At 46.0% G+C, this 13571-nt stretch overlaps 1 protein-coding gene across 1 annotated transcript; it reads right to left on the minus strand.

Moving 5' to 3' along the window:
* Positions 1–12417: 12417 nt before the first annotated feature.
* Positions 12418–13363, minus strand: LOC135879208 (growth-regulated alpha protein-like). Its single transcript, XM_065405115.1, has 3 exons — positions 13282–13363; positions 12641–12767; positions 12418–12541 (listed from the first exon to the last, which is right to left on the minus strand). Exons 1-3 carry the CDS (start codon positions 13361–13363, stop codon positions 12418–12420), a joined length of 333 nt encoding a protein of 110 aa, XP_065261187.1.
* Between the last annotated feature and the right edge of the window lie 208 nt (positions 13364–13571).

The following is a 13571-nucleotide window of genomic DNA, read 5'->3' on the forward strand; positions in this document are numbered from 1 at the left end:
ACAGTGGAGTGATGCAGTGTCTGGGGACAGGACTCCACAGCTCTGTTCTCTACACTAAGCCAGACGGCCTGGAGTCAGGATACCAACAGCATCGCGCATAAGGTGATTTTGCTGCCTGATAGCAGAGCAAGGTGAGGAGCTCTTCCCCAGAGCCTCATGAAATACCCTGGGTGGTGCTGCTCCTACATGGCAAGACAACCTACTTACCACAGACAGCCCTTTGGAGGAGGACGTGTGGCCCACTGACTGGTCAGAACAGGAGCAGGCCCTGTGCTTTGTGTCCTCCCCCAAACGTACCGAACCGAGGAGAAGGCATCCCAGTTTCGCAGCGAGGTGGTGAACCAACCCAAAGCAACAAACGTAACGTCCTTGTGGGAGACACGCCGAGATGATTCCAGTGATGAGAAAAGGAAAGGCGGGAAAGAAGGAGCTAATAATAGGAACTAGATCACTCCAAGTAAGTCAGATCATGGTGCGTAACCACAGAATGCAGAGCAGTTAGCCACCAAGAAAACACCAAGTATTTAACCACAGCTCGGAGAATAAAGGAAGCACATTACCCTGGAGCCAGAGGCAGCAATAGTCACGTCACACAACTCTCCAGCACGGCTAGCAGCCAAAAGGAGGCTGAGTGCCTGAAGCCTGCCAGGGAGCTGTAGGCAGGCAGAGGTGAGGCAGCTTCTCCCAATGCAATGGGTGAGGGAATGGGGGTGGGGAAGGGAAGCCAAGCCAAGCGCAGAGAGAAAGGAGCTCTCTCCACATCCCCTCCCTCAGGTGTGTCTCCTTTGTCTTCCCACCCCATGTCCAGCTTTCTTTCTTTAGCTTAGGTGGCTGAGCCCCCCGGTGCTCTGAAACTTGTCTAAGCTCTTCTAGAGGGAACATCTCCTGCCTGACTGGGACACTTGTTTGCTTCTGTCTCCCCCTCTTTCCCGTTCATTCTTCCTTTTTCCCCCTCCTCTGCTTCCCTTGCCCTTGCCGTTCTGTCTCACACACGTCATCCCTGCCCTGCCTGTCCCTCTCCCATCCCCTTTGGTCTCCACACTCTCCATATCTGCTTCTCACCACCTTCTTCCCATTCCCCCATCTCTGATCATCCCTAGCTGGGTCCCCCTTCTCCCAGGCCCAGGCTTGTTCTCTTCTCCAATCCACTCTGCCATGGTTCTCCCAACCACTTCTCACTTGTGCTACTAACCTGCTCCCTCCACCTCCCTGCCCCCCTCCAATTATGTGCTCTTTCCCCATCACACAAGAGCTCTGCACATGCATCACCTTCCTGTTAACTGTGTGCTGCTTTTTGTGCTGCCTGATAGCAGAACAAGGGGAGAAGCTCTTCCCCGGAGCCTCATGAAATCCCCTGGGTGGTGCTGCTCCTACATGGCAAGACAACCTACTTAACGCAGACAGGCTCTTCTTGTTACCCCTCCACTTCACAGCTGACTGTCACGGCACCTCTGCACGCCCTAGCGAAAGCTCAGTCATGGGGACAGAGGGGTGGAAAGAGGAGACAATCTTCACTATGAAGTGGGGAACAGGATCTGAGAGGAGCCAACAACTTTTTTTTATGATGGACACCTACATTTATCTATTGTCTTTCCATTTTTCCCAGGAGGCAGCTACCCAGTCCTTCCCGCAGCTTGCCTAGAGCCTGCTGGAATCTGATCTTGTGGGTTTTCTACTCCAAAGGCATTTGTGTATATTTTCATTACACATCCAGGGTGAAATCCTGCCCTACTGAAGCAAATGGCAAAACTCTTGTTGACTTAGGGCCTGGATTCCAACCCATGAGGGCTCTGTGGAGCCAGAAAGGTTGTCTTTTTATTTTTTATTCCCTGTTTCTATGGCACCTACCAGAATGGGGCCCTTGACAATGGTTTCAAGGTGCTACTGCAATAATAATAATGATTAATAATTAACAATTAATAATAAGAGTTTTCAGATAAGGAACCTTCAAATCATTTGAGACTCACTCATCCCAATGTAACCCAGGCTCACACCTCGGGTTAGGCACTGTCCACAAAGTTAAATAGAAACCACAACTGAGTGGTCATCCTGAAAGTGTGAACTCCTTCCAGGGTGAGAGCTGCATGACACTAGAAAATTATCTGCACACCATCTAGATTCCCAAACTGGGATTAGCTCATGGCTAGACTCTTCCACTATATAATTAGAAGCCTCAATGTATGCATATGCTTGGTTACACTGCCAGGAGATGGTGAAAGATGAGAGCGACTGGGTGGTTCAGTGTCTATTAAAGCAGTGAGAAGCGGTGAATACATTAATCTCTTGTATCGGTAAAATTGGCACAGCAAAGGACAGTGGATCAGATTTCATGCTCAGACATGCTGAAGTGTCTGAAACAGGGAAGACCACAGGAACGGGAGTAACTACACAGGCATGCGTCTTCATAGGGGGATAGCGTGTCAACTGCTAGAAATGATGACACAGAGAGGACAAAATGAATGTTGAAATCGAAGGATAAATGTGCAAGCCACATTTTCCACTTCTCAGTAATTTGTTCCATGTGGCTGTCACACTCTGGATGGGGAATGAAGACATTCTTGCTTTTTTTTTTTTTTAGGGCGTCAGAAAGCGGCTGTGCTAACTTTGTTCGTCCTTGACACAGGACAAGGTAGGGCCTGTCCCTGGTACCAGTAAGTGAATGCCGTTGTAGTGGACACTTCGGGTATCCTTAGAAGAATACAGCCAAAGCAGTGTTGGGCTGGATTTTCAAAACTGCTCAGCTCCCACTTAGACACCTAGATGGTCAGATTTCCAAAAGAGTTCTGCCCTCCACGGATCCACTGGAGTTTCTGGATACTGGCCACTTTAAACACAAGGGGAGAGCCCAGATTTTCCAAACAGGAGCTGGCATGTGATGAACTCTGTTGAAAAGGTGGCCCATAGCTCTTTGAAATACAGGCCATGGATTTTTTTTAACGGTGCCTAAAGTTATGATCCTAAATATATATTTAGTTGCCTATATTAAGTAACTTGGTTTTCAAAATTGCTGAGTGAGCACCCAGCATTGACTTCAGTTGACACCAGAGTTTGCCCAAAGTGCTCTATTTTTTTCAGGTGTGGTTCTGAACAGCAACACCAACAGCATGGTGGATAGGCATCTATTCCAGTCTTCTATTCATAGAGTTCTCCTCAGCCACTGCACTTCAGCCTGGGTTGGAATCTTTCATCCTGGCCTATCCACCATTAACAGAGCTGCCATCCCAGGCTCTGGAAACAGAGCAAAAGGCCACAATTTGTCATAACCATCTATTCCCAAATTTACTCAAGCATTTAAAAACCTGTGTTCATAAGAAAAAAACTGGCTGGATAGCCCAGTAGAACAAAGCCCTCTTTTTATCCAGTGATCAAGTCAGCTTCTACACACTTCTCCTTTTGCTGATCTCAAAAGAGCATCTCTAGGGATGAGAGGACAGTCTCCACGTCTAGTCCAGCCTTCGTTTTTTTGCAGATACAGTCAATATTGCTGGTGGTCTTTGTGATCTGAGCACTAACAGGCTATCAGGTGCCCCTTTTAATTTCTACAATGTGTGTTTCATTGGCTAAGTGTGTGTGTGTGTGTGTTGATGCCATCTGTAGGTCAGACCTGCTCAAGTGCGCGTAACTATGTCGCTCGCTCGTGACTGCAACCCAGAAGGCCTAATCCATAGTATGAACACCACAGCTGACCAACGCTCTTCTTTAGCTACCAGAGGCAGGGGCTCTGTGGTGTTGAAGTCAACGTTCCTGGCTTCAGTCTGGGGTACGGCATGTGTGTCCTTTAGCTGATGCCGGCAGGGTCTGTTGTTTGCAGCCACACAGCGTATTGCAGCCCCCTCTATTGTGTTCTCTCCCTTGCAGTGTTCGACCATTGCTTTCACTGAGGGGCTTACTCTTGTTTTACAGGCTGATACCTAAAGTGGTTTCCAAGTTTTCCTGTTGCATCCATCCTCTCTTGCTGATGGCCAGAGCTGCCTGCAAAGTGTCTGTCCTCTACTGTTCAGCTCGTCTTTCCTTGGCCAATGTGTTCAGGAATAGAGAGCTACAGTGTATGCTCCTCTCCTCCTCCAGTGCAGGGACTTTCGGGGGGAGATGGCTCTTACAGTCTGACTATTAGTTATTTGTACTGAGGTGATGCCTAGGAACCCCAATCATGGACCAGCCCCCCATTGTGCCAGGTAGTGTACAAACCCACAACAAGAAGACAATAACTACTCCAAAGATTTCATGTAATCTGTTCCCCTAATTCATTAGTGTCAAACACCTATGTACAGTACAGCAGAACAGTCAACACCGTGGCGTTGCCAACCAGTGATGTAATGAACGCAGACTGCTAGAATAGCTTGTCTATAGGCCACAGTTCCTGTTGGGACAGTCAAATGTCTGAACTTTACATAACGCAAAACAACCCCCTCAAGTCAGAAGCCCTGGGAGGCTGCTTGACCCACTTTATGAACCCACGCTGTAACTTGGCACCACTGGTGGTTTGCTCAGGAGAGAGTCAGCCTGAAGAGCAGGTGTGTTGCATGCCAGGGCTGAGATGCGTAAGCAGAGTTTGCCCCTCCTTTATTCAGATTGGATCTGGCCAAAGGCAGTTCTGTTAACTACCTCGCTTTCATGGAGGAGTCAGACGCATTTAGAGAAAAAAATAATGTGGCTCAGAGAGGGAAAGTATTGCTCTGCTGAACTGGGTGCAGCATTAGAAGTGTTTGTGTCAGAGAGAACGGAAGCAGGGGTGTAGGTGGGAGAGTTGGAATTGCACGTGAGTTTCTGGCCCTTCTGAGACAGCGGGGATCTGATTCTGATCTCACTTTTGAACTCCATTCCCTTTGATGTGCACCACTGGTGAAACTGAGAGCATACTTAGACCACCTGTGGTTTCACTCACCTTAATTTCCCTTGGATTCAGGCTTTCCCCAGGCCTTTATCTCCCTCCACTGAATAGGACCAGACCAGACTTCCTCTGTGCCTTTCCAATTTAGGTGATCCATTCATTTTAAGAATGGTGAGGCGCTACCTTGTAATGTGCTTCCCCTAAAGAAAAGGCCCTCTAATCAGGGTTTGACCTGGAAATTATTTTGACTTATGCAAGAATCCTCTTTTTTCCCCATTCCATATAAGATACATTGTCATGCTAACTCATAATTTACTACTGGGAACATGTTTTGAGATGGAGTGGTTACAAACTATATTTTATACTTATTTCAGAGACAGGAGGTTATTTCTTTTTGATGCTTATAACCAAATTTATCTTCCGGAGGGGGGTGGATATTCCTAATAATTTAGCTGTTGTTAAGTATCAACTTCCCAAGTTATTTTGTTTCACTTGAAATGGAACTTAACAACATAAGGCGCAACCGTGCCACCACTGAGTGCAGAATTCCCGGTGAGCTGATTAGAAGTTCAGTCTAAACGCTCCGGCCCATAACTACATCACGGTGCAAATTTAGACAGTGTAGCTGAGCCTTTGGGCAAATTCACAGGATTTAATTGCATGCATAATTTAAGACCAAGATATGTAATATATGCCAATGAATGGAAATAAAGGCCAGGTAAATTTTAGTAAACGTTTATTTATTTAAAAAAACTGAATAAACCGACTAGGAGCATACAATGGAAATTCCAGAATCAAAAAGTCCATTGAATCCCCAAAACATGCCTGCAACAATCTTCCATTATATTTATGCTCTGGTGCAATTTTTAAAAGGGACCACATTATCTGACTTGGTGAATTCTTCTTAGAAGGTGAATAGATTTCTTCCATATTTTGTAAGCATGGCTGTTTATTTTAGTGCTTTAAAATGCAAGATACAATACAAAATGTGTGCAATATAAGGGTTGTGCCTTACAGAGTTTACAGTTGGAAATCAGATGACATAAATAGGACAAGAATTCAAGGGCAGGAAGAAGAGATTCAGAAATGGCATTATACATAAATTCAAATTCTGTTTTTTGGGGTTTTTTTTAAATTGTACCATCTGAAGTCCTTGTCATGCTGTCTGGAGTGACTCATAACCGTGTGTGCCTACCTCAGGGCAGACTGTCAAAAGCAGGGCAGACACCCCAAACTGGTGGTATGTTCTATAATTAGATTCCCCCAACCCAGTAATAAATGGGAACTCCCAAAGTACCACAGCAGTCTTATAATGGAGTCACAGACAGTCCCCTTATTGAAGTGTCTGTTTTGCTACCCAGGCAAGTCGTGTTATGTGATAAACCGTCACTTATACCAAAAATCACAAAATATTTCAGATAACACCCAGTCCCAAGAGACCCGTCACTCATCCAGGTCGATTTGCATCCTAGTCTCACACCAAAGACAATGCAGGTAGCTAATTCTGTAGTAAACAAACTAAAGGTTGATTAGCTAAGAAAAAGGAATGAGAGTTATTGAGAGGTTAAAGCAGGTACAAATATATGTACAGGTGAGTCACAGTTTATAATTTCAAATGGCCCTTAGAGATGTAGTGATCTGCCATTTTCTCAGAAGGCTTTTAGGGCTACCCAGAATAACTCTGGGGATCTCCCTCTTCTCGTTCAGCTATTCTGCCCTATTAGAATATGAAGATGAAGAACTTTTCCTTGTGTCCGTACTTATAGTTTCTGCTCACAGAAAAACAAATAGACAGTTTGGCTATCCACATGGGCTCTTTCTTTGATGGCAGAGAGAGAGAAGTGCATTTAGCTTCTTTGATCTCTGATCATACACAATGACCACTTGTTTTGAAACGTGCGAGAATTAGTACTTTCCTATTTCAGAGTAGCAGCCGTGTTAGTCTGTATCCGCAAAAAGAACAGGAGTACTTGTGGCACCTTAGAGACTAACAAATTTATTTGAGCATAAGCTTTCGTGGGCTACAGCCCACTTCATCAGATGCATAGAATGGAACATATAGTAAGGAGAGATATATACACATACAGAGAACTTGAAAAGGTGGGAGTAGCCATACCAACTCTAAGAGGCTAATTAATTAAGATGAGCAATTATCAGCAGGAGAAAAAAATCTTTTGTAGTGATAATCAAAATGACCCATTTCAGACAGTTTGACAAGAAGGTGTGAGGATACTTAACGTGGGGAAATAGATTCAATGTGTGTAATGGCTCAGCCATTCCCAGTATTTATTCAAGCCTAAATTGATAGTATCTAGTTTGCATATCAATTCAAGTTCAGCAGTTTCTCATTGGAGTCTGTTTTTGAAGCTTTTCTGTTGCAAAATTGCCACCTTTAAATCCGTTACTGAGTGGCCAGAGAGGTTGAAGTGTTCTCCTACTGGTTTTTGAATGTTATGATTCCTGATGTCAGATTTGTGTCCATTTATTCTTTTGCGTAGAGACTGTCCGGTTTGGGATCTATACAACGTACATGTTCGCTATTCCATTATAACAGGATACACATAAGTGAAAATAATGCAAGTAGCATCCCATTAGTTTTCATAAAGTTTAAATACCAAATACAGTCATGTACATTTAAGAATGCATTTATACAATATTTATACATTTAACTTATTGGTCTGGCTTCCAGCTGCATTTATCAGTTCTCAGCTGACTCGGCCCTGGCCGGAGCTGGCACTCGGCTTACCAGCGTCACAGTCCTAATGACTATGTCCTCATGTAAAAGGGATCTGATCAGTCATTTTGGGCCAAATCCTAAAGTCCTTACTCGTCTACATGTCAGTTTTGACTAGTAAGGATTGCAACAGTTGGCCTTGATAATATTACTTTAGATTCCACTTCATTTCAGTGTAGAGTTTCCTGCCGGGCAGAAACATGAACAAGGACAGGGGAAATTGTGCACATAGAATCCAAGGACAGAATTCGGTCCATAATAAATGAACCATTCATCAGCAGCACAGCATTTTTTATAGAACAAGTGACATTGTCCCATACCTAAATGACCTAACACATCTAAGGTTGCAGGGAGCAATATACACCAGCTCCCTTAAGATTTGAGCATTGGAGATTAGACAAAAGCAATATACACTTGTATGAACAAGGTCAGTACATGAGCTTTTCTTTTGGGGCAGGTAAATTTGAAGCTGATGGAAAGAACAACTGCTGGGTTCACTTTGGGCTCTGTCCAACGCCCACTGGAGTCTGGATCAAGCGTCTCCTCTCTCACAGTTTTCCTATATTACAGGGGTTCTCAAACCTTTCTTTTTGCTGAGGCCCTCTTTGAAAATATTTCAGGCTGTGACGACCTCCCAAAAAAAGTGATAGCAAATTACTGTACATACCCATAAGTGCAGACTCATGCTACTGCCACCCTTACGGCTGCACTGCTGCTGGTGATGGTGCTGCCTTCAGAGCAGGGTGGCTGGAGATGCGGCAGCTGCTGGCTGGGTGCCCAGCTCTGAAGGCAGTGCCACCGTATGGTACTGCCACCCTTACTTCTGCACTGCTGCTGCTGATGGTGCTGTCTTCAGAATTGGGCAGCCAGAGAGCAATGGCTGCTGTTACCCCCCCCCCCACACACACACACACACTCCCCTTTCCCCCAGTGACATTGTTATGATCTCACAACCTCCCTACAATAGGCTTGCGACCCCCTTTTGGGTCAGGACCCCCAGTTTGAGAAACACTGCTATAATAGTCAGGAAAGCTTTTTCCTATCACAGTCAGGAATGTGTACAGAACAGAACTGGTCAGATGTTTTGGGGATTAGCTATGCAAATCGTCTTGGCTGCTATATAAAAAATGAAAATCTAATCGAAAATCCATCTCTTACTTTTGAACACTGGGCTGTCATGTATTACACTGGAGACAGTGGATGCCTTCATGAAATACATGAATACAGTGGTTCTTAAACTCTTTTCCGTGGTCCAGAGCTCTTCCTGATGGTGTGCGGAAAGATAACCAAATAGTGGACATCATCAGAGTGTTGGGATGGGAATGTCCGTAAGATCATCTTCTGAAGTGGTCCACAAAAGGAATGCTTGTAAAGCATTATGCTACTAGCATACAATGAATCCTACTTTCTGATTGTGTTTCCTCTTAGTGAGGGGTTAATGTAGCCACCTTAATTACAAAGCATGCTATAATATATAAATAAATACAGTAAAATCTTGCTGTATTACAAACAAATATTTAATAAATAGGATGAGCACAAATTCAGTGTGTCTCACAGGTAAAATTATTTTCTTGCAGTCCCTGGCTCACAAAATGCCATTTTCTTGGCAGGCAAATCCAGAGGTTTTCTTCATGATTTTTTTGATGTTGTACTGAAAGGAAAATGAAATGAGTTGAGATCAGCACTTATGCACTCATCCAAGCTGACAACACCCAGACTTGCTTTAAAGGAAAATAGTTTTTGCCGAGAATGACTTTATCTCAGCACTTAGTATTTTGAAAACTGAAAGGAGAACTGCAAAATAACTGGTTTCAGAGTAGCAGCCGTGTTAGTCTTTATTATGCTCTAATAAATTTGTTAGTCTCTAAGGTGCCACAAGTACTCCTGTTCTTTTTCCAAAATAACTGATAACCCTCAGCTATATATTGCTTTGAACAATGAGTGTTTCAGAGCCAGGCTTTCGCCCATTGAAGTAATTGGGTGTGTTATTTGGTAAAGGTTGTCTCAGCCAGAGTGACAAAGGGAAATAGGTAACATGAACCAGTTGTAGCTGACTTCAGTGATACTTCTGGGGGAATGAGATACTACTCAGGATGAGTAAGAGAGGCAGAATCTGGACCCAAATGGGAATGGATGACAAGTCACTTGGATATTAAAAGGTTCTTTGTTTTTCTTTGTTTTTATATTTACAAGGGACATAAGGTCAATTTTAGGAAATGAATTTCTACCAATATAGGTATGCTAATAATCATTAAAACTACCTTCATTTGTGTTGGAAGAGAACAAAAATACATACGGTTAGTGTAGCATCAAAGAAAGCAATCTAGGACCCAGTTCTACAATGCACAGACCAATATGCCTGTAGTTTTATTCATTAAGCTAGTAACTAAGATAGAGGTGTAAGTGTTTGCAGAACTGGGTCCAGCCTCAGGTTGCTGGAATGGGCTCTTTAAATCATAAGAAGTCACACTAATCAGATTTCTGGATATCTGAAAATTAATAGTAAGCCCTGATTTGCATGTGGCTTTTTAAGACTCCTACTTTTCTTTATATTGTTTTGTCAATATAGTTAATATTTTTCAGCCAGCACAGTGGTGAAGAAAAATCTTGCGGATCTATATCATCCCTTTGGAGAACCTGGGGTAGCCAATACCACGTTGCATGGTCGTCCCAACATTTTTAAAGGCTAGAAATCTCTTAAATTGTCCTAGGGTGAATCCAGCTCCCCTTTTAACAGGCTTTGACTAGTAACCTGTGCTGATGCTTGAATCAATTCACAGGACAATTTTTGACTGATGACAAACAGTCGATTAAGTGGAGGGGAAACATTTCTGTAAAGAGAACAGGAGTACTTGTGGCACCTTAGAGACTAACAAATTTATTAGAGCATAAGCTTTCGTGGGCTACAACCCACTTCTTCGGATGCATATAGAGTGAAACATATATTGAGGAGATATATATACACACACATACAGAGAGCATGAACAGGTGGGAGTTGTCTTACCAACTCTGAGAGGCCAATTAAGTAAGAGAAAAAAAACTTTTGAAGTGATAATCAAGATGGCTCAGTACAGACAGTTTGATAAGAAGCAAGTGTGAAAATACTTACAAGGGGAGATAGATTCAATGTTTGTAATGGCTCAGCCATTCCCAGTCTTTATTTAATCCTGTGTTGATTGTGTCTAGTTTGCATATCAATTCCAGCTCAGCAGTCTCTCGTTGGAGTCTGTTTTTGAAGTTTTTCTGTTTTAAGATAGCCACCCGCAGGTCTGTCATAGAATGGCCAGACAGGTTAAAGTGTTCTCCCACTGGTTTTTGAGTATTATGATTCCTGATGTCAGATTTGTGTCCATTAATTCTTTTGCGTAGAGACTGTCCGGTTTGGCCAATGTACATGGCAGAGGGGCATTGCTGGCACATGATGGCATATATCACATTGGTAGATGTGCAGGTGAACGAGCCCCTGATGGTATGGCTGATGTGATTAGGCCCTATGATGATGTCACTTGAATAGATATGTGGACAGAGTTGGCATCGGGCTTTGTTACAAGGATAGGTTCCTGGGTCAGTGTTTTTGTTCAGTGATGTGTGGTTGCTGGTGAGTATTTGCTTTAGGTTGGGGGGTTGTCTGTAAGCGAGGACAGGTCTGTCTCCCAAGATCTGTGAGAGTAAAGGATCATCTTTCAGGATAGGTTGTAGATCTCTAATGATGCGCTGGAGAGGTTTTAGTTGGGGGCTGAAGGTGACAGCTAGTGGTGTTCTGTTATTTTCTTTGTTGGCCCTGTCTTGTAGGAGGTGACTTCTGGGTACTCGTCTGGCTCTGTCAATCTGTTTTTTCACTTCAGCAGGTGGGTATTGTAGTTTTAAGAATGCTTGATAGAGACCCAGGAACCTATCTTTGTAACAAAGCCCGATGCCAACTCTGTCCACATATCTATTCAAGTGACATCATCATAGGGCCTAATCACATCAGCCATACCATCAGGGGCTCGTTCACCTGCACATCTACCAATGTGATATATGCCATCATGTGCCAGCAATGCCCCTCTGCCATGTACATTGGCCAAACCGGACAGTCTCTACGCAAAAGAATTAATGGACACAAATCTGACATCAGGAATCATAATACTCAAAAACCAGTGGGAGAACACTTTAACCTGTCTGGCCATTCTATGACAGACCTGCGGGTGGCTATCTTAAAACAGAAAAACTTCAAAAACAGACTCCAACGAGAGACTGCTGAGCTGGAATTGATATGCAAACTAGACACAATCAACACAGGATTAAATAAAGACTGGGAATGGCTGAGCCATTACAAACATTGAATCTATCTCCCCTTGTAAGTATTTTCACACTTGCTTCTTATCAAACTGTCTGTACTGAGCCATCTTGATTATCACTTCAAAAGTTTTTTTTCTCTTACTTAATTGGCCTCTCAGAGTTGGTAAGACGACAACCCACCTGTTCATGCTCTCTGTATGTGTGTATATATATCTCCTCAATATATGTTTCACTCTATATGCATCCGAAGAAGTGGGTTGTAGCTTACGAAAGCTTATGCTCTAATAAATTTGTTAGTCTCTAAGGTGCCACAAGTACTCCTGTTATTTTTGCGGATACAGACTAACAGGGCTGCTACTCTGAAACATTTCTGTAAAGAACAGTCTTCGGCCAGCCCAGTCCCTATTTTCCGCTTCCAGCTAATGCACCGGGTTGGGTTATTAAATCAATGAGGAAGCCAAGCCTGGGATTTGGGTTCGTTTTTGGTGTAAGCAAGTCCCATTTTCCTTTTACCCCCCAGGGGCGGCTCATTAGATCGATACACCCCCTGCGACACCCGGCAGCGCCCAGATTAGCGCTGGGAGCACCCGGAACGCCCCCAGGGCAGGTACCTGTTCAGGATCTTGGTGACGATCATCTTGACCCAGGGCGCGGTGGGCTCCAGACAGACTTCCCTGCCGTCCCTCAAGGTGGCTCTGCGGGGAGGCAGAGGGGAGAGCGGGGTGAGCGGGGTGTTGGCGGGGAGGAGAGGGGGGCGCAGGCTGGGGGAGGGGCAGCATGGCCCCGAAACTTACATGACTTCTGGCACCCCGCAGTGGGGTCCCTCGGGGATCAGCTGCACTTTGGCGATGCGCTTGGGGTCGATCATCGCCGTCTCGGTCTGCAGGCACTGGCACCGCAGCTCGCCGGCCATGGGGGCACCTGCCCGGGGAGGGGGAGAAAGTCTCAGCTCCTGCCGGCGGCCAGATACTCTGCAGAGGGGCGGCCGTGGGACACCGCTCGCCCCACACCCTGGGTCCGACCCATGCCTCCGGCCCGGCCCTTCCGCGCATCCGGCCGGCTCTCGGACACCTGGGTCCCTTCCATCCCCCGGGACTCCCCGCATCCGGCCGGCTCTCGGACACCTGGGTCCCATCCATCCTTCCCGGGACTCCCCGCATCCGGCCGGCTCTCGGACACCTGGGTCCCATCCATCCTTCCCGGGACTCCCCGCATCCGGCCGGCTCTCGGACACCTGGGTCCCTTCCATCCTTCCCGGGACTCCCCGCATGCGGCCGGCTCTCGGACACCTGGGTCCCTTCCATCCTTCCCGGGACTCCCCGCATCTGGCAGGCTATCGGACACCTGGGTCCGATCCGTCCTTCCAAGCCCCAGCGGGAAGCGAGACTCCCCCAGCCCGGGTCCCGGGCCCACCCCGGCGCAGCGAGCCCCTTACCCCGGCACAGCGCGGCGCAGGCCAGCAGCAGCAGCAGCAGCAGCAGGGGGCTGCCGGGGGCGAAGCTCCTTGGGCGGCTCATGGTCCGGGCTGGCGGCGGAGGCTGGTGCTGGGGGATCTGGACTCGGCTCAGTTGTGAGCCACCGCAGCGCCCCGCAGCCGCTTTTATGCCCGCTGGGTCAGCCACCCGCAGCCCGCGGGGAATTCCTGGGAGCCCCATGCCGAGGTGCGGGGCTCACTCACCCGGGGAGGGGAGGCGGGGAGTTCCCATTCCCCATCCCGTGCCTCAC

The sequence above is a fragment of the Emys orbicularis genome, chromosome 5, assembly GCF_028017835.1.
Source record: "Emys orbicularis isolate rEmyOrb1 chromosome 5, rEmyOrb1.hap1, whole genome shotgun sequence".
NCBI classification, from domain to species: Eukaryota; Metazoa; Chordata; order Testudines; family Emydidae; genus Emys; species Emys orbicularis.